Source organism: Pristis pectinata, chromosome 31, assembly GCF_009764475.1.
Source record: "Pristis pectinata isolate sPriPec2 chromosome 31, sPriPec2.1.pri, whole genome shotgun sequence".
NCBI lineage: Eukaryota > Metazoa > Chordata > Chondrichthyes > Rhinopristiformes > Pristidae > Pristis > Pristis pectinata.
In genome coordinates this window covers 20,365,441-20,386,143 of record NC_067435.1, presented here as the reverse complement: position 1 = coordinate 20,386,143, position 20,703 = coordinate 20,365,441, and the positions used below count along the sequence as shown (strand labels likewise).

At 44.6% G+C, this 20,703-nt stretch overlaps 1 protein-coding gene across 1 annotated transcript in view; it reads right to left on the bottom strand.

The window, feature by feature from the left end:
- pkn1a (protein kinase N1a) overlaps nt 1-20,703 on the bottom strand; it is a 176,893-nt gene that overhangs the window by 33,095 nt on the left and 123,095 nt on the right. Inside the window, exons 15-18 of the mRNA XM_052042083.1 lie at nt 18,089-18,180; nt 14,204-14,380; nt 9,598-9,660; nt 2,293-2,369 (exon numbers count right to left, since the gene is read on the bottom strand). Of these exons, the coding sequence (XP_051898043.1) occupies nt 2,293-2,369; nt 9,598-9,660; nt 14,204-14,380; nt 18,089-18,180 (409 nt within the window). The remainder of the gene's footprint in view (nt 1-2,292; nt 2,370-9,597; nt 9,661-14,203; nt 14,381-18,088; nt 18,181-20,703) is intronic.

The window sequence follows — 20,703 nt, the reverse complement described above, 5'->3', positions numbered from 1 at the left end:
CAGCTTCTGCCCGAGGACATTGTAGTCTTTCAGATAACCAGCCTTTTCAGTTTGTGTCAGACCTGGGCAGGAATGGTGTGGGAGCAGGGAATGCCGGTGCACTTGGTGGGTCAGACTGCATCTCTGGAGAGGGGGCAGTTGTTGACGTTTCAGATCAATGAACTCTCGTGCGAGGGTGCTGCCAACCTGGTTTGTTGGCTCTAGTTCTCTCTCTGTGGATGCTGCCTGGCCTGATGAGTGTTAGCCTTCTTCACCACCGGGAGTCACCATCCCTCGCTGTTGTCCATTTTCTCTTCAGCTCCACCATATCAGAGACATTCATACACAGAACAGGAACAGGCCCTTCGGCCCACTAAGTCTGTGCCGACCATGATGCCAAATTTGACTAATCCCATCTGCCTGCACGTGGTCCATATCCCGCCATTCCCGGCCTGTTCATGAGCCTGTCTAAATGCCTCTTAAAGTTGTTATTGTACTTGCCACCACCACCAGCCCTGGCAGTGCGTTCCAGGCACCCACCACTCTCTGTGTAAAAGAAACTCATGCCGCACATCTCCCTTAAACCTCCCCCTTCTCACTTAAAAGCTCTGCCCTCGAGTATTCGACATTTCCACCTTGTGAAAAAGACTTTGACCATCTACTCTATCTATGCCTCTCATAATTTTACATACGCTGTCAAGTCTCCCCTCGGCTGCCGATGCTCCAGAGAAAACAATCTAAGTTTGTCCAACATCTCCTTATAACTAAAACCCTTCAATCCAGGCAGCATCCTGGTGAACCTCTTCTGCACCCTCACATCCACAGTAGTGTAGCGGTTAGCGTAACGCTATTACAGCGCCAGCAACCCGGGTTCAATTCCCGCTGCTGTCTGTAAGGAGTTTGTATGTTCTCCCTGTGTGTCTGCGTGGGTTTCCTCCGGGTGCTCCGGTTTCCTCCCACATTACAAAGACGTACCGGTTAGGAAGTTGTGGGCATGCTATGTTGGCGCCAGAAGTGTGGCGACACTTGCGGGCTGCCCCCAGAACACTATGCAAAAAGGTGCATTTCACTGTGTGTTTCGATATACATGTGACTAATAAAGATATCTTATCTTATAATGCAGTGACCAGGACTGCACACAGCAGCTGAACCAAAGCTTTACACAGCTGCAATATGATCTGCCAACATTTAAACTCACTTGCCTTCATCGGCTGGGGCATTATGCCGTGCACCTTCTTTAACACCTCATCTACTCGTGTTACCACCATTCCCTCTGACTTTCCTCCCCTCCTCTGGATGTCACTCCAGACACACCTTTGATGACCTTTGAGTGGCCCCTGAGAAACCTGGAAAGCCATTCAGTAGGACTAAACCATACAACATAATACATTAAGAATAAAGCCCGATAGACCATCCAGATCGACCTAAACACTGGATTCTAACATTACAAAAGGTCACACAACTAAATAAACCTGTTAAGTTTTCCTTACTAATGTGTAAGAATTGGTCCCTAAGCTGAGAGAGCTATCCCAAAGACTAACCAAGCAATGCCTGGGATACTTGTCCCAGATCCCCAGCCATGACAGGGGAGGAACTACAAGAGGCAGGGACATTGTCATATTCATTAAGGAGACTATCACTGCAGTAACAAGGCTGCATGTGTGGCAAGATCTTCAGCTGAGGCCATGTGGGTAGACCTGAGAAATATAAAGAAGGTCAGATCACTTTGCTGGGATAAAGAAAGGGAGAGCTCTGAGAGCTCGGACTGACCTGGATCTGAACAAAGGTCCATAATTACTCAGCACTAAATAAAGGAACTGTACCAACCCTAGTCAGCATTATAGTATTGTACATAATCCCCACACTAAATAATAGAATTAAATTGACCCAGATCATAACAAAGAGATCCGACTGATGCTGCCTTTTAAGAAGAATAATTTTAGTTCCAATATCTTGTTTAGACCAAAAAAACAAAAATCAGAAAATGCCTTATTTCAGGGATTTGTACTGTTCCGGGAACAAGGTCATGACCAAGGCTGATTATTCCAGGGTCCGATGTGCATGATGGGGGAAGACTCAATACTCAGAAAGTGTCCTTCCAAATAACTTGATGCTTATCCAACAAGAAAAAGGATTCCAGAGGGAACACCCGTGGTGATTCATGTCTGAATATAGGATTCATACCGACCTGGACTGACCGGGCCAAACTGACAGGTGTAAATAATGGTGTCATAATAACTCTGTGCTAAACGGTGAATATTGACCCAGGTCTGAAGAGAGGGGTCGCACTGCATTAACATAAGTGACACCAACCTTCCTTGCAGAGTCCAAAATCAGCAATTTTCACAAAACCCTGTGTGTCCAAAAGCAAATTGTCCAGCTTCAGATCCCTGCAGAAACAACAGACATATTACTTCTGTCTAATGTCAAGTGGCAATAATTTGGGAATAATCTACTAAGCAATAACACAAGCAAAATAATCAGCGCTACTGAAAATACAATTGGCCAAGGCAATGCATTTAAATAGCCTCCAAATAAGGCTCTGACCTAAATGGTCAGCTCCTGTCCCCTTTATTGGGTTCTCCAGCTGGAGAATCTGTCAGTCTCCTCCACAAATGTCCAGGTCTCAACGACACACCTCATTCCTCCAAACTCCACATTGGTGGCTCTGAGCTCACATATCGCCCAGAGCAGGTAAGCAGGAGTGCATCAGATGAGCATTTCCAACAATCCAGTAGTTTGGTGATTTCCATTGCTCATTCCAGATTTCTTTTCTATAAAGTTATTCAAAACTAAATTCTCCAACTGCCATACTCCAAACTCACTTCTCTGGATCAAGTAACCACCATGGTCCAGTGAACACCATGGTATCACACCTCAGTGAAGACTTCTGATTGTATAAAGCCTCAGCTGTTTACTACCCATCGTCATTTCTCAGGTCTTTGTCACCAAGGAACCAACATTTATTTTTATTTTCCACTTTGTTTGCACACTTGTCTAACGAACTTTAGTTTTTACATTTCTTGCTAATTTGCTCACATCTGCATAGTCTTTTTTTTTACACTGTATGGTATTATTTTAGGTATAATTTATGTACAGTTTATATTCAGAGTGTTGTCTGTAGCCATGTGTCTGTGATACTGCTGCATCAAGTTTTTCATTGTACCTGAACCTCACCGTACTTGTGCACATGACAATAGACTCTTCTTGACTTAACATTTATCTTTTCCCTTTACCAGTTTTTTGAATTTCCATTGTTACTTCCTAAAATTCTTCCAATTCTCAGCCTCGAGCTTTCTTGCCAAAATTATAAATCTCCAGTAATTTAATATCCTTTGTTAGCTATGGATGGATCGCAGTTTACCATATGTTGTTATTTAGGTTTTCAAACAAATGTACATTTGCTGAGGAAGCTATTGATATGATCAACTGACAAAAGCTTTTAATCTAATTTTCACCCTTTCTTACAAAATTCACCCAATATACCTCTGCAATTGACTTTAATTAAGTTTAAAATTTTAGTTTCTGACTAAACTTGCAAACTGAATACAATGTTCCCCATCGCTTTTCGCCATCAGGATCCCTTACAAGGTGGGCACGAGAAAAGGCTGAAATCAGTCTGTTTACGAGTTGGTTCCATGATGTACTCAGAGTTATGTAGCCATACAGCAGAGAAACAAGGCGCTGTCTGCGCCGGCCATCAAGTACATGTCTTAATCCCATTTTCCAGCACGACACCCATAACCTTCAATGCCATGCCCACTCAAATGATCATCTAAGTACTTCCTACAATATAGAGTAGCAAGGAAGGAACTTAAGAAGGGATGGAGGAGAGCAAGAAGGGGACATGAAGAGGCTTTGGCGAGTAGGGTTAAGGAGAATCCCAAGGCTTTTTTCTCGTATGTGAAGAGCAGAAGGATGACGAGACTAAAGGTAGGTCCGATTAGAGACAAAGGTGGGAAGATGTGCCTGGAAGCTGTGGAAGTGGGTGAGGTTCTCAATGAATACTTCTCTTCAGTATTCACCAAGGAGAGGGGTCTTGATGACACTGAGGACAGTGTTGGTAAGGTTAATATTCTGGAGCATGTAGATATCAAGAGAGAGGATGTGTTGGAGTTGTTAGAAAATATTAGGACAGTTAAGTCCCCGGGGCCTAATGGAATATTCCCCAGGCTGCTTCGCGAGGTGAGGGAGGAGATTGCTGAACCATTGGCTAAGGTCTTTGGGTCCTCGTTGTCCACGGGAATGGTACCGGAGGATTGGAGGGTGGCGAATATTGTCCCCTTATTCAAAAAAGGTAGTAGGGATAGTCCAGGGAATTACAGACCAGTGAACCTTACGTCTGTGGTGGGTAAGCTAATTGGAAAGGATTCTAAGAGATAGGATCTATGAGCATTCAGAGAATCATGGACTGATTAGGGACAGGCAGCATGGATTTGTGAAGGGAAGATCTTGCCTCACAAGCCTGATAGGGTTCTTTGAGGAGGTGACCAGGAAGATTGATGAGGGTAGTACAGTAGATGTGGTCTACATGGATTTTAGTAAGGCGTTTGACAAGGTTCCACATGGTAGGCTTCTTCAGAAGGTCAGAGGCCAAGGGATCCAGGGAGGCTTGGCAGTGTGGATTCAGAATTGGCTTGCTTGTAGAAAGCAGAGGGTTGTGGTGGAGGGAATGCATTCAGATTGGAGGGCTGTGACTAGTGGTGTCCCACAAGGATCAGTACTGGGACCTCTACTTTTTGTGATATTTATTAATGACGGATGAGGGGGTGGAAGGGTGGGTTAGCAAGTTTGCAGACGACACAAAGGTCAGTGGTGTTGTGGCTGTCGAAGTTACAGAGGGATATTGATAGGATGCAAAGCTGGGCTGAGAAGTGGCAGATGGAGTTCAATCCGGAGAAGTGTGAGGTGGTACACTTTGGAAGGACAAACTCCAAGGAGAAGTACAAGGTTAATGGCAGGATTCTGGGGAGTGTGGAGGAGCAGAGGGATCTGGGGGTTCATATCCACAGATCACTGAAAGTTGCCTCACAGGTGGATAGGGTAGTTAAGAAAGCTCATGGGATGTTAGCTTTCATAAGTCGTGGGATCGAGTTTAAGAGCTGCAAGGTAATGATGCAGCTCTAAAAAAAAACTCTGGTTAGGTCACACTTAGAGTACTGTATCCAGTTCTGGTCGCCTCATTATAGGAAGGATGTGGAAGCATTGGAAAGGGTGTAGAGGGGATTTACCAGGATGCTGCTTGGATTGGAGAGTATGGATTATGAGGGGAGACTAAGGGAGCTGGGGCTTTACTCATTGGAGAGGAGGAGGATGAGGGGAGACATGATAGAGGTATACAAAATATTAAGAGGAATGGATAGACAGCCAGCGCCTCTTTCCCGAGGCACCAATGCTCAATACAACAGGGCATGGCTTTAAGGTAATGGGTGGGAAGTTCAAGGAAGATATCAGAGGGAGGTATTTCACCCAGATGATGGTTGGTGCATGGAATGCGCTGCCTGGGGTGGTGGTGGAGGCTGATACGTTGGTCAAGTTCAAGACATTGTTAGATAAGCATATGGAGGAATTTAAAATAGAGGGATATGTGGGAGGAAAGGGTTAGATAGTCTTAGGCGTGGTTTAAAAGTTGGCACAATGTGGTGGCCAAAGGACCTGTATTGTGCTGTATTGTTTTACGGTCTACATGTTGCAGAACATGTTCAGGTTGTGCATTCCAGATTTAGCCTCCCTCTGGGTGAAAAAATTCTTTCTCAGATCCACTCCATCTCCTACCTTAAACCTTTGCCTTCTGGTTCTGGACACTGTGTTAAGAGGAATAAGTTCTCATCATTGACTCTATCTATGCTCCTCATCTGGTTCACCTCATTCAGGTCCCCCTTAGCTCGCTCTGCTCCAGGGAAAACAAAACCAGCCTCTCTTCATGGCCGAAACATTCAAGGGAAACTGAACTGAATGCATTCCCTGAACTCGCGCTAGGCCCAACTGATCCATGCTGACCAGACGAGCTGTGTTTAGCTTTGCCAGTTTGAAAAACAAATAAGCTCCAGATGTTGGGAATCTGAATTACTTAGCGTGAGAGGGAAACAGAGTCAACTATTCCAGTCAGTGTGCTTCCAATGAAAGGTGACCAACCTGAAGCATTAACTCAGTTTTCCTCTCCACAGCCATTGCTGATTATCTGCATTTCAGCATTTTCTATTTTAGCCAATTCGATCTCCTTCATTTAGAACATTAAATATCCCAACCATTACTCCTTCGCTGCAAACTTTTCTTATTTCTCCAGTCATTTGCTGTCCAAGAACTGTTATTGCAGAGTTGACGTAGAAGGGCTATGTCCTGCAGTCGATAGTGGTTGTGGTCTTTATCTGTCCCTCTGGAGTGACAACAATTACTGACTAATTCTAGTTCCTGTTTTACTGGCCAAGATCACACCCTTCTGCTGCACCACATTCCTCCCTTTTATCAGCACTACCACACCTCCTTCATTCTAAGTGATGCCCTTTGGGATATCTAATTCCCAACCCAGATCACCATGGATCCGTCACTGTGACAGGCGTTAGATTAGACTCATCCAAATGTAGTAATGCCATTAGTTCATCTAATGTTAGGGATCTTCATGCATCATATACAATGTCTTTAATTTTAACTGTTTAACATTATTTCTTTGATATAACTTTGACACTTTCCTTCCTATAACATTGCTCTAATTCTACAATGTTCCACAGAGCTGAATGGTTCCCCTCCTCTCGTACTCTCACAATTGTTTTGTTTAAGCTCCATTTACAGCTTTATTGTTCAACTTACTAGATCATCAGTAAATCACAAACATCTGTGGTGTTGTTGAAAGAGGATTATAGTCGTGGATTGATGTTGTTCAGTTGGTCAGATGGACGGAGCGACGGCAGGTGGAATTTAATCCTGATAAGCGTGAAGTGGTACATCAGGGGAGGACCAACAAGATGGTGAAGATAACAAGTGATGCGTTTTCATAGGATGTACACAATGAACGCTCGGGCCCTAGCGAGTATTAAGGATCAAAGGAATCTAGGTATACCAAGTCCAAAGAGATAGGTAAGGTGATGAAGGTGGCATTCAGGATGGTGCCCTCATCAGCTGGGGCACAGGGAGGCTGTGGTACAGTTTGATATAACATAAGGAGACATTGGACGAGCTTGGATCATTCTATCTGGAGTGTCGGAGGCTGAGAGGCAACCTGACAGAAGGATACAAAATTATGAGAGACATAGACAGGGTTGACAGAGTCTTTCTCTCAGGGTGGAAATGTCAAATATGAGATATCGGTGCTTTACGGTGAGAGGGAAAAGTTTAAAAAAGAGTTATGAAGCAGGTTTTGTTTTTACACAGAGAGCGGTGGGTGCTTGGAACAGGCTGCAGGGAGGGTGGTGGAGGCAGATACAATAGCAATGTTTAAGAGGCAGCAGATGAATGTGCAGCTGAGGAGCAGGGGGCAGGGTCTTAGGTTTCCGGATCATTGGGACCTCCTCTGGGGCAGGGGTGACCTGTACAAGAGGGACAGGTTGCACCTTAACTGGAGGGGAACCAATATCCTGGCCGGGAGGTTTGCTGCTGCTACCCAGAGGGTTTAGGTTGGCAGGGGGATAGAAACCAGAGCACCCAGTCACAGAATGGAGGGGGTGAAGCTAAGTCAGATGTCGTGAACAGTAATACTGTAAGAAACGATAGGTAGGAGCCAGGGGTATAAACAACACGACAGATCAATAAGATGTGTTTATTTCAATGCAAGGAGTATTAAAAGTAAGAGCAATGAACTTAGAACATGGATCAGTAGATGGAACTATGATGTTGTGGCTGTTACAGAGAGAGGGACAGGACTGGATGGTTAATGTTCCAGGGTTTTGATGTTTGAGAAGAGACAGGGAGGGAGGTGAAAGAGGGGGAGGGATTGCATTACTAGTCAGTGACAATATCACAGCTGCATTTAGAGGGGAAGAACTGAAGGGCTCATCAACTGACCCTATGTGGGCAGAACTCAAAATAACAGGAGGTTTACCAGGATGCTGCCTGGTTTGTCATGTGCTAGGAGGAGAGGTGGGACAAGCCGGGGATGTTTTCTCTGGAGTGGTGGAGGCTGAGGGGAGATTTGATAAGAGTTTATAAAATTATGTGAGGCAGAGATGGAGTAGACAGCTGGTATCTTTTCCCTGTATTGAAATGTCTTGTACTAGAGGGCATGCATTTTACTTGAGAAGGGGCAAGTACAAAGGAGTGGTGGGTGCTTGGAATGCTCTGCCGGGGTGGTGGAGGCAGATAGCATAGGGGTGTTTAAGAGATTCTTAGATAGGTACATGAATATGCGGAGAGGGGAGGGATATGGTCAACATGGGGGGAAGAGGGATTAGATTAATTAGGAGTCATTGGTTTAATTAGTTCGGCATGACATTGTGGGCCAAAGGGCCTGTTCCTGTGCGTATTGTTCTATGTACTGTGGTCTGTTGGTTAAGCCATAACTATGTGTTTAAAACATGAGTGCTGTGTGTGTTTCTGGTCACCACACTGTAGGAAGGACGTGATTGCACTGGAGAGGGTGCGGAGGAGATTCACGAGGACGTTGTCTGAGATGGAGTATCTCATTATGAGGAGAGGTTGGATAGCCTGGGTTTCTTTTCTTTGGAGTGAAAGAGGCTGATGGGGACAGGATAGAGGAGTACAAAATTGTGAGGGCCATAATGGGATAAATAGGACACCTTTCTCAATAGTAGAGTCATCTAGAATGAAAGGGAAAAGCTTTAGGATAAGGGATAAGAGGTTTTGAGGAGATTATTGTTATTTTTTAAGTGTATTAACTGGACTTGGGTCTGCAAGGGACAGCTTCAAAATTGCAATGAGTGGTTGGAATCTCAAGCACACTACTGGGGTGGGTGTTGGAGGCAGACACTCTCACAGACTTGAAAATTATGTAGTCAAGAATGTGAATGGCCAAGGCATTGTCTATAGACCACGCGCTGGTAAATGGGGTTAGTACAGATGGGTTCTGGATGGTTGGGATAGATGTGGTGGGCCAGAGGACCTGTTTCTGTGCTGTATGAGTCTACGCCTGTGCTCAGATGGCTCCACCCCATTACAGCACAGGTACAGTCCAGTACAGGTAATCCGAGAATCAAAACTCTGTTCAACTCCACACCAAGTTAAGGGTGGTTGAGGTAATGATGCACAGATTGTTACCTTGAGGTTCCATGATTTAATCTGAATTTCAGGGGCTGCACGCTGCCCATTCCATCACATTATCCAATATCCTCTTGAAATCTATCATCATCATCTTCACTGACTGGTTTTGTGTTATCTGTAATTTTGGAACTGTCCCCTGTAGTCTCAAGTGCACTTAATACACATCATTAATCCTTGTGGAATCCCACCATATACCCCCCTCGGTATGAAAGGAGGCCATTTACCATAACTCTGCTTTATGTCCCTTGGCCAATTTTGAATCCACACAATTACTGGCATTTTTATTCACAGGTTTTAATTCTGTAAAATTGGAAGCAAATTTCTCTAAAAATCAAGCAGTGTCCATGCTATTAGGATTAAACTGAGCCTCAAACTTGTTTGTGAGCTGGAGCATAAAAACCATCTGACCTGTACACGATCATGTTGTCATGGAGAAACTGCAATCCAAGAACAACACAAGCTGAGTAGAACCTGCAGAAAAAAAAGGAAACATTAATTTGCACGTTACCTTTAACTGTGGTCACATTCCATGATCAAAGTGAGCGGAGATGCTGCTCCCTGCACTCTGTATTACAAGTCCATAACCAGAGTACAGAGAAAGAGTTCAGCTCTCAAGCTGCGTACAGGCCAGGCTGGGAATGGGAGGCATATTTCATATAAAGGAGAAAGGAACCCCAGCTTATTTATCCCCTCTTTGCAGATATAACCTCTCTGTTCTGCATCATCTTTGCAGGTCTTGCATTTTCTCATCTGGTATTTGTCCTAACACCATTCAAGCGTCCCCCACTTCTCTCAATGCTGGGTTAGGTGGGGAAATCCCTGTGGCAACTCCATGTGAAATAACAAAGCCACAAAGAAAGGGCAAACCGAGCACTTGGGTTTCACATCAAGGAAGGTGGAATTGAAAAGAATTGAAATGAGATAAAACTTATATGGAACTGGTTAGGTTATTTTTGCTGAAGTACTAAAATAAAAACAGAAAATGCTGGAAACACTCAGCAGGTGGAGAGAGAACCAGAGTTAATGTTTCAGGTCTGAGACCACTTCTTTTCCAGGAATTCCCAGCACACGCAGTTTTTTGATTTCCATTTTCTGTTGAATTCACCGTCATATCTCCAGGACCGACAAACTTGAAGGGTCTTGGATTTTAAATGTTAACTCTGTTTCCCTTTGCAGAGTTTTATTTTATTTCAGGTTTCCAGCAAAGTGTGTTTTTTAAAAAAATTTCCAATTGTTGAAGTATTTTACACTCACAGTTCCATCTAATAAAATGGATAGAGAACCTCTGAACAAAATGTAAGATCGACAAGGAAGGTACCAGATGTGAGGGATTATGTCTGTAAAGAAAGGCTGAACAGGCTGGGGCTCCTTTCCCCTTCAGGTAACAAAATATCCCCTGCCCTGGATGTGACTCCAGACACACAACAGCGCAGGTGACCTTTGATTGACCCCTGAAAGGCCTGGCAAGCCATTCAGTAGGACTAAACCAATACAACATAATACATTAAGAATAAGGCCTGATAGACCATCCAGATGGACCCAAACACTGGATTCTAACATTACAAAAGGTCACACAACCAAATAAACCTGTTAACTTTTCCTTACTAATGTTTGAGAATTGGTGCCTAAGTTGAGAGAGCAATCCCAAAGACTAAACGAGCAACTGCCTAGGATACATGTCCCACATCCCAGCCATGACAGTGGAGGAAGTATTAGAGGTGGGGACGTGTAATATTCATTAAGGAGACCATCACTGCAGTAACAAGGCTGCATGTCCAGCAGGGTCTTCAGCTCAGGCCATGTGGGTAGGCCTGAGAAATATAAAGAAATGAGATCACTTTGCTGGGATTACACTGATGGTCTCCCATCTGTCAGTAGGAGGTTGAGGCAAATCACACTGAGGTGAAGGAGTGGTAAGGGATTTCAACTTACCGAATGTTAACTGGGATGCCTTCATGTGAAAGGATTAGAGGAGACATAATTTTTAAAGTGCATTCCAAGAGAGATTTTGAGCCAGTATGTAGATAGTCCTACTGGAGAAGGGGCAGTAAAGGACCTAACCTGAGGGGATGAAGATGAGCAATTGGTCAGTATCTGTGGGAGATAATGACCAGTTGGTAAGATTCAAGGTGATTATGGAAAGCATAGGGTCGTCCGCAAATAGTCGTGAACAGGCCCTTCGGCCCAACTGGTCCATGTTGACCAAGATGTCCCATCCAAGCTAGTCCCATTTGCCTTTGTTTGGCCTATAACCTTCTAAATCTTTCCAATACGTGAACCTGTCCAACTTTTAAAGGTTGTTATTACACCTGCCTCAACCACTTCCTCTGGCAGCTCGTTCCAGATATTCACCACCCTCTGGCTGTAAAAACTGCCCTTTGGGTTTTTATTAAATCTTTCCCCTCTCACCTTAAATCTCTCCCCTCTAGTTCTTGGTTCCCCAACCCTGGGGAAAAAGACTGAGTGCATTCACCCTATCAATGCCCCTCATGATTTTACACACCTCTATAAGATCACTTCTCAGTCTCCTAAGCTCCAAGGAATAAAGTCCTAGCCTGTCCAACCTCTCCCTATAACTCAATCCCTCAAGTCCTGGTAACATCCTGGTAACTCTTTCCAGTTTAGTGACATCTTTCCTATAGCAGGGCGACCAACTGCGGCCTCACCACTGGACCTATCAACTACAATATCATCAGGCAGCACTGACAGAAGCAGACTGGAGCAGCCACTTACAGGTAAACCTACAGCCAACAAACGGGAATCTTTGAACTGTGAAACAGAAAGTTCAGGGTCAGTGTGTTCCTGTAAGGGTGAAAGGTGAGGAATGCAAGTCCAGGAACCCTGGGTATCAAGGGTTTGGCAGCTACTGAGTACTGAAAATAGAAGAGACCCTCAAGGAGAACAGAATGTGTAAAGAGGTATTTAAAAAAAGTAATTTGGATGGCAGAGAGAGGCACAAAGTATCATCAGCAGAGAAAAATCCTAAAATCTGGCCTAATCCTGCCACAGATTAACACATCTAAATGGCTTCAGTGAGGAAGAGGTCAGGTAGAATTCTGGAACCACAGAACCATTATGGTGCAGGAAAGCCAGTGAGTTGGTGCCAGCCCAGCACCATGATCCGGTTGTCCCATTTACCCGCACTTCCCTCTGAGCCCTGCATGTCATTTTCCCTCAGGTACCTTTTTTAAAGTTCTAACTGACCACCTTTCCAGCCTCTCTACTGGAACTGACTTCCAGAACACGTACCCACTCTGTGTAAAAGTCCTTGTCCTCATACCCCCTTTGTATCTGTTGCTCATCACTTTAAATCTGTGCCCGTGGTCCTTGAACTGTCCACCAATGAGAATAGTTTCTCCATACTTACACTACCTGACCACACCTCCAAGTCTCCTCTCAACCTTTGCTGCTTCAAGGATATCAACCCCAGCTTCTCCAATCTACCCGTGGCCAAAAATTCCTCACACCTCGAACCACTCTAGTCTAGTAAATCCCTTCCACATCCTCCACAGGAGCTTCACATCTCTCCCAGAGTGTGAGCAGAACTGAACAATACTCCGCTGGAGCTTAACTCGTGCTTTCTGCACCGGGCTGTTTCACTGAGTCTCCCCGGCAGAAAAAAATCTCTCATCCACCAAAAAGTTCAGTGAATCTATGCTGCACCACTGCTAGGGCAGGCTTTTCCCTTCTCAGGCTCGCACCACTGCAGGTCTGGTCCCATCAAAACACTGCACACTTTGCAGGGGCTTCTTTATTCCTGTGTTTTATGAACAAGAATGTCAAATTCCCTCCACACAACGAGGGTTACGAGTTTCTTGCTGTTTAAAAAATATTCTAAATCAGCAGCCTACTTTAACACATACTCCAGTACACATCATGTAATGACAGACATAGGGAGGGTGAGTGGGAGAGCAAACCCAGTGCTGCCGCTCGGTGAAACGTCCTCTGTTCAAAGCCTTTCCTCATCAGTAATTTTGTCTTAATCCATTGTCACTCTCCTCCACCCCGAACCTGCCCTCCCCCCGAACCTGCCCTCCCCTCCCCTCCTCCTCCCTGAACCTGCCCTCCCCTCCTCTTCCTCCTCCACCACCCCAAACCTGTCCTCCCCGCCTCCTCCTCCGTCCCGAACCTGCCCTCCCCTCCTCCTCCTCCGTCCCAAACCTGCCCTCCCCTCCTCCTCCTCCGTCCCGAACCTGCCCTCCCCTCCTCCTCCTCCGTCCCAAACCTGCCCTGCCCTCCCCTCCTCCTCCTCCTCCACCCCAAACCTGCCCTCCCCTCCTCCTCCTCCATCCTGAACCCCAGATCTTCATTTAAATATTTTTGATCCTGCCAAGCCCTTACAGGCATTGTCATCCTAAATCAAAACACACGTAGACATTTCTGATGACTTTGTACAGCTAAGCAAGTTGCCGGTTGTCACAAATGTTAGACAACTGTATTAGACAGATGTTAGACAACATTTTACATAAACCAGCAAAAGTGCAGATTCTCAGCTTTTTATGTTTCCTTTTCATTGCAAAAATATCCATGGGGATCTTCAAACAGCAGAAGATTGCTCTATGAAACAGCTACAAATTAGCCCCTTCTCTTTGACCCCAGCCCTATAATTATGGAGACAGAATACCAGTTACCATCTGGAGTCATCGCTGGATTCGCTTCATCTCCATTGTCAGCAGTTTGCAGAGCAAGAAAATAAAACACCACCAACTGATTCTTTGGCCCCCTGCTTACTGCCACTGGAATTAGTTTCTCCCAATGTAAAAAGGCCCTCATAATTCTGAAGATCTTTTATCAATCTCTTTGGTCCTTCAACCCTTTTGAGTTGAACAATTTAGTTGTGCTGCTCCTTCAACTTTCTATTAAAATGGATCACATTTATTGTTGATTTTAAAAATAACCAAATCAGCCAATGCTAAAATTAAGATTTGAGAATTAATACCACTGGAAACAATGCTCCTTAAATACATGACAGATCAACATTTATGACCAATGTTAGAAAGCTACCAATACTCACACAGCTCGAGGTTCTGAGAAGACATCAGCGTGAATGTGCATCATTAGATCACCGCCGGCTGTGTATTCCATCACAAAACACACATGCTCGAGGGTTTGAAAACAGGCAAATAGGTTGACCAGGAATGGATGATTGGAGAGGTTTACTGTCTCGAAAATTCGTTTTTCACACATTAAGCTGTGGAAGTAAGAGAACATGTTGGTTGACACAATGCATTGTACCAGCATGCTAGGGCCACAGAAATGTAAAGTCAGTATCACTTTAGAGGGTGCATTGAGTTGATATTCAAGTCATTGCACTGAATTGACAACATTACTAAACCAAAGATCTTTCACTGCACCAATCACAATGGTTGATTAACTACAGGTAGACTCAGAGCAGTACATCACGGACACGGGCCCCTTCACCCACCACATTCATGCTGACGAACCAATCCTATCTCAACCAATCCCACTTATCAGCATTTTGTCCACCACCTGCTATGTCTTGACGATTCAAATTTTAGACGCTTCTTAAATGAGAACCTGCCTCCAGCACCGTTTTGGACAGTGCAATCTGGCTTCTAACCACTCGCTGGATGAAGAAAATCTTCCCCATATCCCTTCTAAACTTCTCACTCTTCACCTTAAACTTACATCTCAGACACCTCTATCATTGGAAAAAGTTTCTTACTACCTGCCCTCTCTATGCTTTTCATAATTTTATATAGCTCCATCAGGTCTCCCTCGGTCTCACACACCCAGTCGATTCAGTCTCTCCCCAAAACTGAAACACTCTGTGAATTCTCCTCTATACCCTCTCCGGTGCCCTCATGTCTTTCCTATATGGTGGCAACCAGAGCTGCACGCAGCGCTCCAGCTGACCGACGTTCCACGAAGTTGTGCCCAGATCTCCCCAACCCTCCGTACTGTGCCCCGGCCAATGACGGCAAGCATCCCATCAGTCTTCTTCTCCATCCCATCCACCTCTGCTGCCACTTTCAGGGACCTTTAGACTCAGTCCCTTTGTTCCTCAGGACCCCCGAGAGCCTCACCATTCATGGGACGCGTCTTATCCTCATTAGGCCTCCCAAAATGTATCACCTCACACTGATCAGGATCAATCCCCACGTCTCTTTACCCTGTCCAGTTCACCAGCCAGAGTCACACAGCACAGAAGTCTTCCCTTTGACCTATCACATCCACATTACCTGTTGTAACTGTCTGCTCCAATCCCACTCACCTGCCTTCCATGCCTTGTCCAGATGCTTCTTAAACATCGTGAGGGCACCCGCCAACACCACTTCTTCAGCTGAGAAAACTCCCCCCAACTCCCCCCACACCCCCACTACGTCTCACCATCAACCTTTTCTCAGACATCCTCACCCTGAAGACAAGAAAATAGCAGGAGTAGGCCACTCGGCCCCTCAAGCCTGCCTCACCATTCAATATGATCATGGCTGATCTATGATGGTCTCGACTCCTCTTCTGCGCCAGTTCCCCATAACCCACAATTCCTTGATCTTTCAAGTATTTAATCTTTCTCCACCCTAAATATATCAAATGATCTGGCTCCACCACCTTCAGGGGCAGAGAATTCCAGAGATTCACCACCCTCAGAGAAGTTTCTATGCACCTCAGTTTTAAATGACTGGACTCTTACCTTAGAGTCATTGTCACAGAGTTGTACAGCACGGAAACAGGTCCACGCCAACCCAGACGCCCATCTCCCCTGTGCCCATTTGCCAGCATTTGGCCCAGATCCCTCTAAGCCTTTCTAATCCACGTACCTGTCTGTTACAGACTTGGCGAATGTCCCTTTAAGATAGAGCATAGCGGTGTGTGTGTGTGTGTGTGTGTGTGTGTGTGTGTGTGTGTGTGTGTGTGTGTGTGTGTGTGTGTGTGTGTGGCGTGGTTACGACAACAGAAGATAAAGGATGTAATGACGTTTTTGAAGCAGTCAGTCGGAACCAGTGAGAGAGAGAGGGAGAGAGAGAGAGAGAGAAGAGAGAAGAGAGAGACACCAGCCTGCTAGTTTCTCTATCAATGGATGAGAAACAATAACTGTGCCTGTCACTACAATCCACCTATGGATTTTTGGAGTAACCCGGTGGAGTCCACTTTGTCGTTAACCTGTAGAGGGAAACAGGTATTTGTGTGGACGGCCACATCTCGGATGCTTTTCAGGGTGGCAGATACTTCGGAACAAAGCAGTGGAGTTCACTTTGTTGTTGACTTGTAGAAGGAAACAGGTATTTGTGTGGATGGCCACGATTCGAGAGCCTTTCAGGGTGAGGAAGATGCGGTGGAGTGGTCACTGCTGAGTAAACACTGAGGTGTCGTTTGGGTTCCAAAGTGGAACATTTGGATTTTGCAGTATCTCTATTTTCTCTCTCTACATCTACGTTTTTGTCTTCAGACAACGGTGGTTGTTGAAGAAGCTTTTGCTCACGTTTCACCTTACGGCGTGCTGACTGGAACTTTAAGAACCATTCTTGGACTTGGAGTTTGGGAATTTGCCACACACACATGAAGAGTTTAGTTTTTGGGGTTAATGTTCAAGGTTTAACATTTTTACTTCTAACATTCTAACATTTTTACTTATATTTTTCTCATTATAAGTAGCTATTAATAAAGTAGTTTTTAACACTGAATCGTGACTCAGTGTGTTTCTTTTGTTGCTGGTTCGTAACACTGTCCGACTGTGTTTTAAATGTTGTTATTGTACCTGCCTCAACCACTTCCTCTGGCAGCTTGTTCTATATATGCACTACCCCTCAGCGTCTGACACTGCAGAGAAAACAATCCAAGTTTGTCCAGCCTCTCATAGCTAATACTCTCTAATCCAGGCAGCATCCTGGTGAACCTCTTCTGCACCCCCTCTTTCTGTAATGACGCAACCAGAACTGCACACAATACTCCAAATGTGACCTGATCAAAGTTTTACTCAACACCCCGACCAGTGAAGGAAAGCATGTCTTACACCCCATCCACTTGTTTTACCACTTTCAGGGAGCTATGGACTTGACTGCAAGATCCCTCTGTATATCCATGCTATTAAGTGTCCTGCCATTCATTTACTGTGTACTTGTCTCTTGCATTTGACCTCCTAAAGTTCAACACCCCTCATGTGTTCCAATTAAACTCCATCTGCCATTCCTCTGCCCACATTTCCAACAGCCCTGTTGAATCCTTTGGTAACCCTCCTCACTATCCACAACCTTGCCAATTTTTGTGTCATTTGCAAACTTACTAATCAGGCTACCTACATTTTTGTCCAAATCGTTTCATTGGCAGATCAATTAATTGGCAACGTAGTTTTAACATCAAAGAAACGCATTACACTTTGGTGAACAGCACACAAACCAAGTGATCATGGATCACCAAGCACTTCTTTGCACTCATCCCATTTACCAGCATTGACCCGAAGCCTTCTTTGCTTTGTTAATCCAGTGCTCATCCATCTAGAGACCTGGTTCACGAAGGGGATGTAGAGGGGAACAAAACTGACGTCCCTCCTGAGGACTGGTTTAGGATCGGAGAGGGGAAGATCTGAGGGACGGTGAAAACACATCAGGGGATGGAACTGTGGGCACAGCTGGTGTCAGAGTAAAGCAGAGAAAGATCCCAAGGAATATTCTGTTTCAATATCTGTGGGTTTTGATTTTTTTTAAATTTTCACAAAAATTGCTGGGAGATCAGAAATCTGTACTGCACGAACTAGTTGAGGCAAATTGTTGGCAAATTGGTGAGACAACCATAAGGCAAAGAATTGGAGAGTTACGATAAAAGAGTGAGCTCGAATGGAGCAGAAATGTCTGCCGGTCTGAATGACAGAACACTCCAGTTCTTTATCTAGTTTTCTACAAAATACAGTGTACTTATGATGAAAAAAGTAAAATTTCACCTGTCAACCTCATCTCTTGCAACAATATCTCCTTTCTTCAAGGCTTTGATGGCAAACAGTTGTCCTGTCTTTTTGTATTCTGACAAGAGCACCTGTAAAAAAGAAAATCTCCATGGTGACAAAAGTTCAAGTGCAATGACAACAGAGCTGTGTTGCTGCTCCCTCCTCCTCCCTGTGACCTGTTTGAGAACAACATGGTTGCATTGTTTAGGCTCGGTGAATGTCCACCTTAGACTCCTCTTTATGAGCGAGAAACAAACTGCTGGAGGAACCAGAGGCAGCATCTGTGGAGGGAGATGACAGCCGATGTTTCAGGTCAAGACTCTTTACCTGGACTGAAAGAGTTGGGGGGTGGGGGGGGGGGGGGGGCGGCTAGCCATATAAAGGGTGGGACAAGAGCTGGCAAGTTATAGGTGGGTCCAGATGAGGAGGGGTGATAGGCAGATGGAGGTAGCGACAGGCTGGAGGGTGATAGGTGGAGGTGACAAAGGGTTGAAGATGATGGAATCTGATAGGAAAGGAAGATGGAACATGGAACCAAATAAGGAAGAATCATTGTAACCAATTAAATTGCACCTTAGAACAAGTCATGTGAAGACTTTACTTTTAGCTTCCATTAGAAGTAGAATTCCCAGAGGAATGCGACCAGTGCTGACGGTAATTTTTTGTTAATTACTCTTTATATTACAACAATACAATACGTGAACTCCATTACCAAAACTAGGGCGGGTGACACAGTGTTGATTTGAGCCTGACATCAAGTGCTGTCTGTTTGGAGTTTGCATGTTCTCTCTGCGACTGTGTGGGTTCCCCTGAGTGCTCCAGTTTCCTGCCAAATCCCAAATTCTTGCTACTTGGTAGGTTAATTGGTTGCCCCTAGTACCGTGGATGGTTGGTGAATCGGGGTGTAGTTGAGGGGCATGTATCAGACAATGGGTTGCAGGGAAATAAGTGGAATTGTTCCTGGAATTAGCATAGGCTCGATGGGCTGAATGCTCCCCTATATTGTGAGAAACTCTGAAACTAAAATATGGAAATATGAACACAGTATGAAAATAAAATAAAATACGATAACGTATATGGGGTCACCATCAGCTGCTAACTTCCTCTCCAAATCACACACCACACTGCCGGAAATCTATCATCGCCCCTTCACTGTCACTGGGTCTAAACCCCTGCTACCTAGCAGCGTTGTGGGAATTACCTTTACCAGAAGGACTGCAGTGGTTCAAGGTGGCAACTCACTATCACCATCTCAAAAACAATTAACACACACTGCTCACATCCCAAAAATAAAAATAAAAACAGGTAACCTTCAGCTTTCATCTGTTGAAGAATGTTGATTTAAACGTGCTTTATTAAATACACGAGGGCCTTGGGAGTACTGAGGAACTTCAGTGTACTAGTCCAATGATTCCTGAAGGTGTCCACACAGGTAAACAAGGTGAACATACAGCTTACCCACCTTCATCAGTCATGCGTAGAATTCAAGTGCCGGCAAGTGATGGTACAAATTTATAAACTTTGGTTGGGCCAGTGCTGGAGAACTGTGTACAGTGGTCACCACACTATAGGGGAAATGTGATGGCACTGGAGAGGGTACAGAGCAGATTCACCAGGATGTTGCCTGGGATGGAGCATCTCAGTTAATGAGGAGAGACTGGTTTGCAAGTAGTGGTTATGTAAGTGTGTGTTCTGCTGCATTGTTAACTTCTGGAAATCTCAGTCAATATTAGCCCAATTACTTTGAGGAACAAATTATGAACAAGACCTTTGACTCTCTCTGTCAGTTGGTAGCTGCTAATTGTGTTAGTGAATACAACAGAGCCTGAAGTACCACAATGAGCTTTGAACCTTCTCCCAATTTTCAGTACTGTTCCATTAACCGCAAGGTCATTGCAGCATCAATCCTAACCATGCAAGAGATTTTTAAAAAAATCATTGAACATTAAGAATCAGAATTTGTATCGAACAGAGTCAGACAGAAAGATCATCTGAAATGTTTTGGAGACCACAGTGAGATGTCTAACCAAAAAGGGGAGAATTTTGTAAAAACAAGAGCTTCCCATCTCATAATCCCTTCAAGTTAAGTATATCCCACAATGCTTCACAAGAGGGTTTAAGGATAAACAAAGTAGTGTGACTGACTTTTGATATCAGAAATAGATTTTAAGTAAACATTTGTTTGACAATGTTTAAGGATAAACAAAGTAGTGTGGCGGACTTTTGATATCAGAAATAGATTTTAAGTAAACATTTGTTTGACAATGTATTTTCCAAATGTTTACTATGCTATCCACTGCCTTGACTAATAAAGACAAGCATGCCATACGCCTTCTTGATCACCCTATCAACCTGTGCAGCCATATTCAGGGAGCTATGGACTTGACCCCAAAATCCTTTTGAACCTCAGCACTGTTAAGGGTCTTGCCATTAACAGCGTACTGTCCCTTTACATTTGATCTCCCAAAATGCAACACTTCACACATAGAGTCACACAGCACCGAAACAGGCCCTTTGGCCCAACTGGTCCATGCCAACCAAGATTCCCATCTAAGCTAGTCCCACTTACCCACATTTGGCCCATACCGACCTAAACCTTTCCTATCCATCGA